General features: G+C 47.1%; 1 protein-coding gene across 1 annotated transcript; it reads left to right on the forward strand.

Moving 5' to 3' along the window:
* The first annotated feature begins 588 nt into the window (after positions 1-588).
* LOC146196627 (uncharacterized) lies at positions 589-14,420 on the forward strand. Its single transcript, XM_084597045.1, has 5 exons — positions 589-636; positions 1,035-1,477; positions 6,629-6,953; positions 10,924-11,041; positions 14,290-14,420. The coding sequence occupies exons 1-5, from the start codon at positions 589-591 to the stop codon at positions 14,418-14,420; spliced, it is 1,065 nt and encodes a 354-aa protein (XP_084453171.1).
* The last annotated feature ends 357 nt before the right edge of the window (positions 14,421-14,777 follow it).

The following is a 14,777-nucleotide window of genomic DNA, read 5'->3' on the forward strand; positions in this document are numbered from 1 at the left end:
AAGTACAGAATATTTAAATTACCTAAAAGATTTTCTCATTTCGCTGTATGATGTACTGGACTTTTTATAACAATGAGCCGACCTTTTAGGTGTTCTGTATTTTTAGAAAGCTAGGTACGAACAAAAAAAAAAGCGGGGTATGGCGCTGCCCTCTAACAGTTTTCACGCGATGTCTAATCTAGAGTGCCAGCCACGGTACATGCCGGCTAGCAGTGGACACTAGACCATTTTCTGTAAACAGCAATGTATCTCTGTGTCTAATAGGAAAGGCATCATCGCACATGGAAGAAAACAGCATTCTTAGTCCTGATGTCCGCACCTGCAAAACTACATCTAAAGCTTTCGTTTACACGTGGCTCTATGGGTCTTACTCCAAATTTCTACCTCCTGGTGACATCAGCGGCACCACATCCGCTTACATCACCAATTAGTTTTCATCAATGTGGCAACGCTGGATCAGTACGTATAAATAGCTCTATACAATCATCGGCAACAATCAGCAGGTGAATATCCGTCATCGGCGTACCGTTCTGATATACTGATTATGGCCAGTATGTTTGTGACGGTCGATGTGTTTGACTGTGGTCAATGGCTGACAAAGAACGAGACTTTGCCACCAATGGCCGTACACTGAAGGTTGATCAGCACGGGATGTCAGGAGGACCATGGTCAATACCTTGAATAAGCAGATGAAGTCCATCGAGTTTATAGTCGATGTCGATACGTTGAAGTCATTCTGGGTAATCTGATAGCGAATTTAGATGAAATGGAGATAAATCTTTATGGTGTACAGGGATATAGAAGTTGGCGGGAGTAACGCGTCTCAGGCCTGCAACTGTGAACTAGAAGAAAGGGACAACAAATATAAAAGAATTAAGATGAGTGTGGAGACGAAGGGTATAATGATGGTCAATTATATGATAGTGGTCGGTACGTTGATGATGTCCGATGTTTTCACTGTGGGCTGTCACAACTGGAGGGATGATACCAGGTGGCGGCTATAACTTACTCAATGTTGCCTTCCCTTGGCGCAGGGAGGCACGTCCTGGGCGGACGAAGAGCTCGAGTACGCGGCCAGCGGCATCGAGACGTCGGGAGGCGACGAAGACGGCGGTGCGGACCTGGGCGTTGCCGGCCCGCAGCAGCCGGGTCTGCTGGCAAGCAAGCGCAACTTGGCGGCCCTGGCTCGCAGCGGACGGCTGCCCCGGTTCCACTACAACAAAAAGCTCGGCCCGGCCGCCTCGCCCCTGCAGCCCGCATCGCGGATGCTCATGACTGGCAGCCGCACCAGGCTGCTGCCCGCGGCCGCCATGGCACCCCCCCTGCTGCGACAGGGGACCGGCTGGCGCCCTGACGGCTGGACGCCGGCCGCGGGTGACCAGGCGCTTCAGGGCGACGCGCCCGAGAAGATGGGCGTCGTCGAGGCGCTGGGCCGCCTGTCCGAGGCCGCCATCTTCCCCTACATCGGGCCGCATAGGTGGATAAAGCCGTGGTGCATACACCCCGCTGCTACTCTATCCTGCCTGCTCGCTAGCCCGCCTCCCCGCGCTCGCATTGTGCTGCACCCGCTGCCCGCGCTCAGGGCTAGACACCGCTGATAGCTTCTGTGGCCGAGTCTCGATGTAACGAAATCGTACGGGCTGCTAAGGAATGACCCATGCTACTGTTGTACGCTGCGGGATTATACACCTGCATGCGGTGAGGAAAGTGTCGGTTGTGGCTTGGGCCTCATTTTTCCTGTAACAACATCAGGTGATCTGCCTGCTCGACTGGGCTAGCCCTTTATAAGAGATCAGAAAAAAGTCCCCAGCTTGTCTGGTTCAAACGACGGCTCCTTCACACTTGACCTCCGTTCGAACAGTTTTTCAAGGCAGTTGTCCACATACAGTGTGGTCTTGAATAGACTTTTAAGGATACAGCAGTATAATGCTAGGTATACCTTTCTCTCCTGAGGTTTCTTTTTTTTTTTTTTGCTTCACCTAGAACTTGTTTATTTCCTTCAAACTTTGCCCCTCCTATACATTCCAGTTGTTTTATTATTTTTTCATGTTCTAGGCGTTTTGGGTAAAAATGATGGAGCAGTTAAGAGTTACTATTTTCACACAGTTTGATGCAAAATCACTGACAGACTACAAGCGGACCAGGCACGAAAATTATGCCTGAGTGTCAGCTTTGTCTATTGGTCGACAGCAGCATCAAATAATGGACATGTACCTCAGGAAGAACACATACTACGAATTTTCTACGAACTGTAGCGAAACGTTTGTCTTCCTTTGAGCGCTTCGAACATGATACAGATTTTTCGAATAATAATAGAAGGAAACATTAATTAGACATCGTTTGTATCAGTTAGTCGACATGGTTTCTTCTTAATTACTCCTAGTATTTTGAGCACTTGGTCCTTTGACATTTGTATTCCAGTTAAAGAAAAGAAACCTGTCTGGATTGAACTTATCTTGTTATGCGCTGAAAGTAGTAGGTTTATGTGGGAGCTAATCACCAAGGCTAGTGGAGGCATGCATGTTGTGCCTCCTTTTCAGCAATGACGGCCTCTGTAGCAAATCCCATTGATGAAACGTTGATCCGGCTTTCAGCCAGCACTGACATTATATTACTTCACGTGCATATGCTTTGCACGCTAGTGCTAGATGCTCTTTGTGTGCCTTTCCAATGCCTCCTTTCAATGTGGCTTCTCGCTTATGCTGTCACGTCGCTTTGTATTAGACGCTGTGGTGTCGATAGACAAACATGCATGTCGTTCATCGCTTCACTGCGAAAGACACCTTGTTACAGCAGTGTCCCGACCGCACATTTGCATTTCACACACCTGGCCTGCCTTACCTGTTTTCCTGTGTTTGCTGTATTCACCACCAAAGAGGGCAGCGCAGCAAATAACAGCGTTATAGCTAAGTAAAATTGATAAGTATCCTTAATGACATATGCGAAATATTGGCTAGGCGTGGCAGAAGATCTATAAATAAAAATAAGTATCACTTTAGACAAGGGCTACAGAATACCCCGCCCCCTCCCCCCTCCCAAATATGTTCTTTTTATATTTATTCCTGTATATGAAGCATCCTAATGCTATTGCATTTGTGAAATGACAATCGATTTGAAATTATGACAATCGTGAAATGGCGTGAGCCGTTTAATGGGCATAAGGTTCAATTTAAAGTCAACTAAAAAAATTTCATGGTATCGGAAACGTCACTACGTGAGCTGTCGTGCTGTTTGTCTTTGAGGCTGCCAAAGCAATTGTTGATGTGGCTGTTTGTGAGCCATCCGCGTGCACGCCGATGCTAATGCGCGAAACCTCATGCCTTGTATTTTTAAGCAAATTAATAAAAACGCCATACGGACTGAATGAATTTGTCTTATTTTTCGTCACATTTTTATGAATTGAAAAGCCCCTCAAATGAGGGGTGTGGAACTATTCTAAATGTTTGGAAATCGAAACGAGTATACTCTTGTTCGGTTCACTGAACGAAACAAAGAAAGCATATTCAAAATTACTTCAAAGAAATCGAATGCGCTTTCAGATTTTTGATCAGTTTCGAATAATTGGCATGAAGTTTGAACAAGGCGCGCCACAGTTGCCTCCGACAAATATTCTTCAATAATAAGGCTCACTGGGACACTGCACTACATCTACCGACGTTGGCCGACGTCGGCCGACGAAGACACCCAGGACGGGACGGGCGCTGACGAAAACCAATGAACTAACTAGCCCAGACCAAGATCCTAATTGAAATCCTCAGGGAGTAAAGGAATACTTGTCCTTTTTCTTCAGTTCTTCCGCGCTTTAGGGCTATCATTGGAGGCATATTGCGAGACACGGGATTTACTCTTCTGACACGCTCCGTAAATGCGAAAGCTGTTCCGAGTGAATGAAGGTGGAGCTTCTGTAGACGTAGACTTCCTTATACACGTTAGGTCTTTTGCGAGAAATGAATAATGTATCGTCTAAAGCTAACTCTTGGTTCCAGTTACCCGTTAAGATGCTTATCCACAGAAAAGGACAGCAGACTTTTCGCTCGTAAACACTTACACATCACATTCTCCTCTGGGACCGCATCCTTGTGCCCCCAAAGGCTTTCAGCACACCAGTGATGTGAAGCACATCTGCTCTACATAAATAACGCTATCATGTTCTAGTACGGTATCTAGCATATCTGCTACAGGATTCAAATGACTTTTAGAACATCAGCATATAATTGTCATTAGCAACAGCCTAACCTGCACACCATTTCCCTTAGTAAAGTTTCAAGTCAGATTGTTTTCTTGCTCCTCGGAGTTTCGCACCAGTCTGTACCACCCGAGTGAAAATCCAGAAAAAGCGGCCCTTTGAAGAAACAAACACACAGACATCACGCTATAGCCTCAGGCAGCTAGCCGTCAGTCTCACCACAAGTGATTGGGTTTGTTTCGTAGCAAACAGTGTGACTATAAGGTCGACACTGCACAGCAGCAGGACTCTTCCTCCTCTCACCACATAGACGCTTTTTCCTATGCTCGAGCTGCACAAAGAACTTGAGGTAAGCCGCATAGCATGAAAGCATGTTTTCAGCTCGCATTCAAACCGAAAAGAAACACAACATACTGAATGTTCGAGGTTCCGTAGCCGACGAAGAAAGACGCATGGTCCAACAACTTTGACCTGTCCTTATCTATTTGAAACCTCTTTCAAATTCCACCCACACGCCAGGCATTTTAATTATTCCACTCCCCTCGGCAAATACTCGCACTCCGCCACCAAACAATGTATCCTTGTTTGTTAAGAATACTACCAAAATATTATGTTAGCCTTGACAGACGACTTCAGATGGCGAAAGCGAAGCACGGGACAATATAAACCTTCGTTCGCAAGAAATTCGCTTTCTGTCTTCGTAACGCCCTAAAAATGCACGTGGGATATGATGAGGGTCGCAGTGGAGTGCTCCGTAAAGTATCGACCACCTGGTGCCCTTTGCCGTTCACTGACAACGCACAGAAAAAGGAGCGTGTTTTCATTTCGCCTCCACAGAAATGTGACAGGCGCAGCCGGGATTCGATCCCGCGACATTGACCTCTGCAGTCGAGACGGCAGTCACTGAACCGCATCGGCGTACACTTCGCCTCCTAAAGATAGAACCCCCCCCCCCCCCCCCCACCCCCGCCATTCTTCCAGAGACTCACTTCCAACATTCCTTATGTCCGGTGCACTCAGCCTGGTTGCGGGACGGCATTCGTGTTATTTTAACCCCATAAAATTCTAAAGTAAAAGAGAGCACGTTGACGACCATACACTGGAGTAACCAATACATGGACTACATCGTGCTCACTACGGTTCCCCAAGAAGGCAATCATGGGGTACCAAGTATAGGCTCGGCGTGCAATACGCTATGATGACATGGAGCGCATGAAAACAGGCACCTGCTGACTGGGCTCCAGAGCATGGGAATGAGTTCCAAATGTTCGTAATGCTAGCGTAAAATCACCTCCATCGTTATCTCATGCATGGCATGGTGCGTGCCACCCAAGCTGCTTAATGTGTAAATGTATGTGCCAATGTAACTGTATGTGTAATGTGTATCCAGCAGATGCAATCACATCTAGTGTTAAGAAAAAAACCCTAACCTTTCTATGAAAGCAAGATTTCTTCTTAAAACCTAACTGTCATACGTAGCAGTGCACAATGTGCATCTGATGCAGGGATCTGGAAAGTATGCGAGAGAAATATTTACCAAAGAAAACAATAAAGAATAGGGGAGGCGGAATCTAGTAATGACGCAAGACATCTTAAAACACAGATGCGAATGCAACCAAGACAAAAAGGACAAATGTTAGAACTTTCGAGAAAACTCCACGGGTGCACTTTAGTGTGCTTAGGGATAGTAAGGCGAAAGCATTTGTCTTACTTCTGCTGAATATATTGTTGCAAATTTGTATTGCTGCATTTGCTGCTCCCTGGCGAGAGCCGCATGAGACTGCTGTGCCTACTACTGCAACCGATTTGACGCGTCACGCCTCCAGCAACGTGATACGCAGTTACAGCATGCGTGAAGTCTCACAACAGACAACGCTATTACGTCCACTCTCAGTACACGTGTCATGTGACAAATGTAACCCCCTGGTGACGTCTACTATACGACAACGCCTATGAAGAGGGAGGAATAAATTTGAATGCTAAGTATTTGGCTGCAAAGCATGACCACTATGAGGAGCCAAGATCTAGACCGAGTTACAGAGGGTGCGGGTACTAAAACATTGCTTCCAGTCAAAAAATTATAAAATATGTTTTGGGTGCCTAGACTGCGACCAGTCAAAGATCCTGCATTGGTCGGTGCACAATTTATTCTATTTTACCCTATCACTCCCTGCCACTTCTTGTGGCCCTGTAGGGATTGTAGCCCCTAACATCTGAAGGCTCTGCTTACTCTTCAAAATTGAATGTAAGCGCATTTTTCCTGATAAGAAGCAGCCAATACATTGCGCCATAGTTCAGGTGTGGCTTTGGAGCAATTCTAATGAACAATCTCTCTGCCCGCCCGTTCGGTAGTGTCCACGGACCATACGCGTCCGCGGTTAATACACTTCCGTCGTGTAGGTTCGCACATAACGCATGTTCCCTTCTGTCGACATCTCGCAGGTTCTCGTTCGTGCCTTCAATGCGCATGCGTAGAGACGTCTCTAGCGGCCCAGGGCGGCAGCAGCGGCGTGAGGGAGCAGAGCGCGAAGAGCGGTCCGGAGAGCAGCAGCACAGCCGCGCCAAGCGCAACGTAGCCGCCCTGGCGCGCAACGGCTGGCTGCCTCCGGCCGCGGTGGCGGCGCCATCAGCGGAGCGGGGAACCAGGGCCGAGTTTTTGCGTCGCTTCTCGGGCTCTCAGGCCCACGAGGCCAGTGCGGACGAGGAACAGTTCGAGCCAGAGGACGAGGCCTCCGACACACCCGACTGCGTCGACCAAGACGACGAGGTATGAACGCCTTCCTTCGCGTCCTGTGTGGGACGTTTTTTGGGATGAGGAGGCATATGTCGGCTCCTGAGAAGATTCCCGAGAGATCCTTGTAGAAATATGTCTCATGGGCCACGCATATACAGGCGCATATTTCCATATGTTTACAGGGTCATGTGATATCCTTCTGAATTTTAAATTTTCTGTATGCAGTGTGCACATAGTTATAGACTGAAAATGTTGCACATGGTTTCCGCATGAATAATATGGGAAAATACAGGAAATGTTTGAAGTCGCAGTAAGAAACGCTCCTGCATGGCAGTTGGGATTAGCAAATCACGGTAAAATGCAGGCAGGAGCCCTGAAAATCAGCTTATTCAGCAACCTGTAGTAATGCGATGCATAGTTATAGAAATGGCGGTAGTGAGAAAAGCTCAGGTCCATGTCCGTCAAACGACCAATCGAGTCATTGTCAGTTTTGGACATAAATATGTATTTTTTCCCCCTTCATGGATCACTGCCTTGTCGTGGCGGAGGGGCTTGCGAAACTCGATGAAGTCGTGAGCTCTGCTGTGTAGGGCCACCCAAGATAGACAGGTCACGGCAGAGAGTTCTGACGAAATGTGATTCACTGGAGAAGGTAATGGCAACCCACTCCAGTATTTCCTGCCAAGAAAACCCTATGGCCAGTCACAATACCATTAATGATATGGCGCCGGAAGATGAGCCCCCCAGGTTGGAAGGCGTCCCACATGTTACTGGGGATGAACAAAGGGCGATTCCTAGTAGCTCCAGGACGAATGAAGCGGCTGGGCTAAAGCCAAAAGGACGCTCAGTTGTGGATGTGTCGGGAAGCGACCGGAAAGTCCGATGTTGCAAGGAGATGTATCACATAGCAACATGGAATGTAAGATCTATGACGCAAGGTAAACTGGATATCGTCAAGCGAGAAATGGACAGATTGAACATTGATATCTTGGGTATCAGCGAGCTCAAGTGGACCGGAATAGGAGAATTTAACTCCGGCGACCATTATGTCTTTTATTGTGGGCACGAATCCAAGAGAAGGAATGGGGTCGCTCTCATAGTAAACAGAAGAATGGGCAAAGCAGTGCTAGGGTACAACCCCAAAAACGACCGAATGATTTCACTTCGGATCCAAGGTCACCCTTTCAACATAACAGTTATCCAAGTCTATGCACCGACCACTACTGCTGAAGAAGCTGACGTTGAGAGATTTTATGCGGACCTACAATGCCTTTTAGACCGCACCCCATCATCAGACGTCATTTTTCTCATAGGAGACTGGAATGCTAAGGTAGGGAGTGAAGAAATATCCGGAATTACAGGCAAGTTCGGTCTTGGTGAGCCAAATGAAGCCGGGCAGAGGCTAGTAGAGTTTTGTCAAGAAAACAACCTGACCATAGCGAATACTCATTTTCAACAGCACAAGAGGCGCCTGTACACATGGACTTCACCGGACGGTCTGTACAGGAATCAGATCGATTATATTATTTGCCGGCAGAGATGGAGAAGCGCTATACAAGCAGTAAAAACAAGGCCTGGGGCCGATTGTGGCACCGATCATCAGCTTCTTGTTGCCAAGATTAAGCTTCGATTGAGGAAAACGCAGAAAACTAGAAGGCCTTTCAGGTATAATCTGGATCAAGTTCCATTAGAATATGCTGTGGAAGTGAGGAATCGATTTCAAGAATTAGACCTAGAAGACAAAGAGCCCGAAGAGATGTGGACTGATGTTCGCGATATAGTACAAGAAGTTGCTACTAAGGTAGTTCCAAAGCAAAAGAAGTGCAAGAAAGCAATCTGGTTATCTGAGGAGGCTTTGCAAATAGCTGAGGAAAGGAGGATGGCAAAAGTTATAGGGGAAAGAGAAAGATACAAGGTTCTCAATGCGGATTTTCAGAAAATAGCAAGGAGAGATAAGAATGCCTTCCTGAACATACAGTGCCAAGCAGTTGAGGACAACAGCCAATTAAGGAACACAAGAGCTCTGTATAAGACAATCAAAGATATCAAAGGAAGCTTCTGTGCTAAGCTGGGCGTGATAAAGGACAAACAAGGCAAGGACCTCACTGAAGCCGCAGAGATAAATAAGAGGTGGCAAGAATACTGTCACGTAGCCGTTTAGGCCCGTAACCAGAAGGTTGGTTTTAATAGGGGGGTTGACCTAGAAGGCACAGAAGAGTAGGTCCAGAGAGCACTGAGAGACAGCAGCCGACTTCAGCTTCTTCTCAAAACGCCACGAGACCACTTCTTCCAGTCCGCGCACGAGACTCTCGATGAGCTGCCGCCTAGCGGCTGCTGTTGCACACGCTACAATACACAGAAGAACTGTACAAGAAGGACCCGAATGTGAAAACCCAACATAAGACTGTTGTGATCACTGATCTCGAGCCGGGCATCCTGAAGAGTGAAGTTGAATGGGCCTTAGCCAGCCTTGCTAAGAACAAAGCTAGCGGAATTGATGGCATTCCAGCTGAGTTGCTTCAAAACCTCAACCATGACGCTGTTAACATTCTGCATACATTATGTCAGAAGATTTGGACAACCCTGCAGTGGCCACAGGATTGGAGGAGGTCAGTTTACATCCCCATTCCAAAGAAAGGCAGTGCCAAAGATTGTTCCAACTACCGCACGATCGCGCTTATTTCGCATGCTAGCAAGGTGATGTTGAAAATCCTCCAAGGTAGGCTGCAGCAGTATGTGGATCGGGAGCTTCCGGACGTGCAAGCTGGGTTTCGCAAGGGCAGAGGAACTAGAGACCAAGTTGCCAACCTTCGCTGGATCATGGAAAAAGCAAGAGAGTTCCAGAAACTCATCTACTTCTGCTTTATTGATTATGCGAAAGCGTTTGACTGCGTAGATCACAGCAGATTGTGGCAAGCTCTCCAAGAGATGGGAATTCCAATTCACCTCATCTGTCTCCTCAGGAACCTGTATGAAAGGCAAGAGGCCGCAGTCAGAACTGGGCATGGTCTTACTGATTGGTTTCCGATTGAGAAAGGAGTGAGGCAAGGCTGCATACTGTCGCCCTGCCTATTTAACCTATATGCAGAGTGCATCATGAGGAAAGCCGGTCTGGACGAGTCTTCAGCTGGAGTGAAGATTGCTGGAAAATGTATCAACAACCTTAGATATGCGGATGATACCACTTTAATGGCAGAAAGTGAAGCGGAACTCAAGAGACTTCTGATGCGCGTACAAGAAGAGAGTGAGAAGTTTGGGCTTAAACTGAACATTAAAAAGACAAAGATCATGGCGTCTTGCCCTATCAAGTCCTGCAGCATCAAGGGACAAGAAGTGGAAGCTGTGACAGATTTTCTTTTCTTGGGCTCCAAGATTACCTCGGAAGGAGACTGCAGCCATGAAATTAGGAGACGCCTGCTTCTGGGAAAGAGAGCAATGGTTAGCCTTGACCGCCTAGTAAAGAGCAGAGACATTAGTCTGTCAACCAAGATCCGTATAACTCGTGCTATGGTCTTTCCAGTTGTGATGTATGGATGCGAGAGTTGGACTGTGAAAAAGGCTGACCGCCGAAGAATTGACGCGTTTGAATTGTGGTGCTGGCGAAGACTCTTGAGAGTTCCTTGGACTGCCAGAAGATCAAATCAGTCGATACTGTCGACCATAAACCCTGACTGCTCATTGGAGGGTCAAATTCTAAAGTTAAAGCTCAGCTACTTTGGTCATCTGATGAGAAGAGAGGAGTCGCTGGAGAAAGATTTGATGTTGGGAAAGGTTGAGGGTCGCCGGAGAAGGGGTAGGCAGCGAACGCGATGGTTAGATGGCATCCTCGAGGCACTGCAGACTAAGTTATGTGATGTTAGGAAGATAGTGAGAGACCGGAAAGCGTGGCGTGACATGGTCAATAGGGTCACGAAGAGTCGGACACGACTGAACGACTGAACTGAACTGATGTATTTTTTCAGCCTTCGTAGGACAAGTAAGCAGTGCTTGTATCATGACGCAGGATGTGGACGATATTCTGCTGGTGCCGTCACTGGAAGAAGTCAAACGGAACTTGGGCCACCTGGCAAGGATGGGCAGGCTCCCACCTTTCAACTACCGTCGGCCCCTACTTGGTGCTGGTGAGTGGCTGTTCCGCTAGGAAGCACCAGCATCGTACTGACTGCAGTGGAGACCAAGAGATAAAAGTAATAGGAGTTCTTCACTCGTACAACTTTTTATCGGCGTCAAGCACCGCATAGTTTGAGCGTAGGATTACAACAAAAGTTAAGGATTAAGTAGCGCATAGTTTTGCTCTAATGTTCTCTTCATTATCGCGAGGTTCTGTGCAATAAAGAATTGATGATTGGAGGGCATTAAATCACACTCATTTTTTTTCTTCCTGATTCAGTATGATTCAGGTGTGGCTTTCGTAGTTAGTTATAGGAGTTTAATTAAAACTAAAGTGGATACTTTATATCTACTATAAGGTCACACGATGAGAAACTTTGTCGGTATTGATCATGAAGTGCTCGCCTTGTTGGCTTCATCGTCTGTGGTCATGTTTGCGCTGAATACCCATCCACTTGACCAACTTGTCACGTTAGTGCATTTAGTGTCTTGTACGTCAGACGATTATTTCTTTCACTGCGCCTCAAGCATCCTCAACCGCACCTCTTCCACCCCCACCCCCCCACCCCCACCCTTCTCAATAAAAAAAGACCGTCTGTGCTCTCTTCGTCTCTCATCGTCTCATTTCCATCCTCTCATGGTGAATACGTCGCGTTATTTTAAACAGCAGCTGAAAAGCAATCTGTTTCATTGTTAACGCATTCTGTGTTTTGAATGCTGTGTATTTCTTAAGTCGATGTTTCCAGCATGCACCTTATAAAAGAGCACTGAACAAGGGTTGAGAGGGAGCCATAGCTCGGAAGCCGAGCCAACGTTTCTTCGAGAGGTCTTCGTCTGGGCAGAGTCATCGTCTGGACAGCGTGATCACCACCGCAAGCCTCAGTGATGATCGCGCTGTCCAGAAGGAGAGACAAGTCCCCTTGTCGAAATGTTGGCTCGGCTTGTGAACGGAGGCTTCCCCTCTACCCTTGTTCAGTGCCTCCTCCTTCATACCGCGTAGCCATCTTCTTTCTCTCGTTGTACACGTTGTATGCATCTTGCGTTTCTAGAGCTTTGTGGTGGTTGTGGCTTCTCTGGAACGCAATTCATTAAACTGTGATCTGTGTTTCGCGTGCCTGATTTGGGTAGCGTACCTTAAGGGCAACTTCGAATGATTTTATCATATCTTCAGTTGACTGTCGCTTTGCCCATCTTGGACCAGCCCGTCTTAGTCATGGTTAACGCTTTTTTTTTTCATACTAATGGGTAAAGATCTAGACACAATTAAGAACCCTGAAACCAAAACAGAAATTAGGATTCGAATAAAATACGACATCATGAATGCTGGCAAGAAAGCATTTCGCGCGCCTGTTGATTGCTTAAATTAGCGACTATAGTGGAATGAACAAACAGTTAACGCACAGTATCAACGGGCTGGTAGCTCGTGACGTCGCACGTGCATTATTACCCGTGTACATTGCCCATTTCGTTAGTTAATTAGTTAACCTCTGCCTTTCTTATCCGTTTTGCCTGTGCGTTTACCAATCGAGAAATTTTTCCATTACCTTGTGCCAAAGCAGTGCGCTTTCTGGCTGCGAAATTTTAGCAATCAAAAAATAATAATAAACGCCGGAGTTGGCCCTTAAGCTTCCCGTAGTTATGCATACTTTGCAGAAAAGAGTATACAGCCCACTTTTCTTCCGATCAATGCTCTGTTTACGCATTTCAATTCCCTCTAAAGCTAGGGCATTGTTTTCCTGATTTTTACGGAGCCTTGTACTTGCTGTGGAGTTAAGAATGACCCACTGCGAAGACTATAGCTGATGGAGCTGCACGTTTCTTTACGCGATAGCGTTAAAGGCCTCGTTACACAGCAAATCCGGCGTTGTCGGCGTCGGCATTAAGGGCGAAAAGCCACGGGCATGGCACCGGCAGGCGACAGCTCCCAGCTGACATGGCCGAGCACTAATTCGTCGATGGTTTGTGCTACTTAAGAAGACCGCATGGTGTCAGAAAGTGGGGAGAAGCTTCCGACTTCGGTTGCTCATTTGAGGTGGGGAGGTGGAATGTGAATGAGCCTTCCAGTGTTCTTAGATGCCGATTACATGAACTCGAATGAGGGACTGTTATCGCGACACCATCCCCCGTAGCCATCCTCCGTAGCATATGCGCGCAACGCCACAACTAGTCTCGTTACTTTCAGGACAGACCCCCTGTACACGCTTTGCGTTTTCTTTTATGCTTTAAGCCTCTTGGCTTACGGACGACACTATAACCGCTTTTTAGAGAGTTAGAGCTGCACTGCTGCTATTCCTGAAGGTCAAATGACGCCGGAATTTGACCTTTAACAAAGGAATGCAGTCGTTAGTCAGGTACGTCATCGCCGTAGCAGGGGTGCCTACCCGGGCTCCTCGCCGTGTGCAAACCATCGATGTCCCGCCTAATTCGGTTATGGCGAACACGACGGTGACCCTTGAATTTAGCCCGGTGCACTCCAAAATGGTCCGGGACACTCCCGAAATTCGGCCTCGGCTGATTTGTATCAAAATCAACGTCCAGCCTAATTCTATGGCGAATGTGATGATGACCTCCAAATTTAGCCGGGGCGACCTCCAAATTTCACCTCGCTGATTGTGATTAAAATTGTACTTCACAGTGTGTAAACGTTGTCATTATTAATAATTTACGCAGCCACATGCAATTCACACAACTTCCCACATTGCTAAGTACATCAGAGCTAAAGTTCGAAATTCAGGTTTTTCTTCTGCTCTAGGAGGACTTTGCTTTGTGCTAGTTCGTAGCCATGTTTGAAACAGAAAACGGCGCGAATGGGACGAGGACAAGAAGGAACATAAACCAAAAGGACTAGCACGACTGAAAGGTGGCATCAGGCATCTACTTATAACATACATATCATCTATCTATCTATCTATCTATCTATCTATCTATCTATCTATCTATCTATCTATCTATCTATCTATCTATCTATCTATCTATCTATCTATCTATCTATCTATCTATCTATCTATCTATCTATCTATCTATCTATCTATCTATCTATCTATCTATCTATCTATCTATTTATCTATCTATATATATATATATATATATATATATATATATATATATATATATATATATATATATATATATATATATATATATATATCTGTCTGTCTGTCTGTCTGTCTGTCTGTCTGTCTGTCTTCCTAAACAGGAAAGCGTTGCACAAAACGACCTATCTCCTCTCTCCGCCCCTTCCCCCCTTCCTATTCCGCAGACGTGTCCCAGGCGACGTCTCCGTGGCCCCAGGCCAGGCCTAAGCGCCTCGCGAAGCGCTGCCGGCCCCGCGGCGAGAACAAGCGCAACGTGGCCGCCATGGCTCGCAAGGGGGCGCTGCCGCGCTCATGAGCGGCTGAGCCCTCTATCTGTTCTCCCCTCCACCCGACCTGCGCCGGGCCACGTACCCCTCTCTATCGTGTCTTCCCAGCGGTCATCTCGCGCTGCCCAGGGGACGCAGGAATGTCGTCTCGCCCGTATAAGCCGTGGCACGCGCAGATTCCCGTCATAACCCGCTGCCACTACCACCACCACCACCACTCGTAGCTGTCAACCCGCAGCTCGGATACTGTCCATTCGCTCGTAGCTTGGCCAGTGTTGCTTCTACTCCCCCAGTCCTCTGTTGTGCACGCTACTCTTTGCAAGAAAACTGGTGCAAATAATTCAGGGCAAGCTCTGTGCGATTGTGTTTTAACCTTTGAGCGAGCT

The sequence above is a fragment of the Amblyomma maculatum genome, chromosome 3 (assembly GCF_055883805.1).
Source record: "Amblyomma maculatum isolate TAMU_Amacu chromosome 3, ASM5588380v1, whole genome shotgun sequence".
Classification (NCBI taxonomy): Eukaryota; Metazoa; Arthropoda; class Arachnida; order Ixodida; family Ixodidae; genus Amblyomma; species Amblyomma maculatum.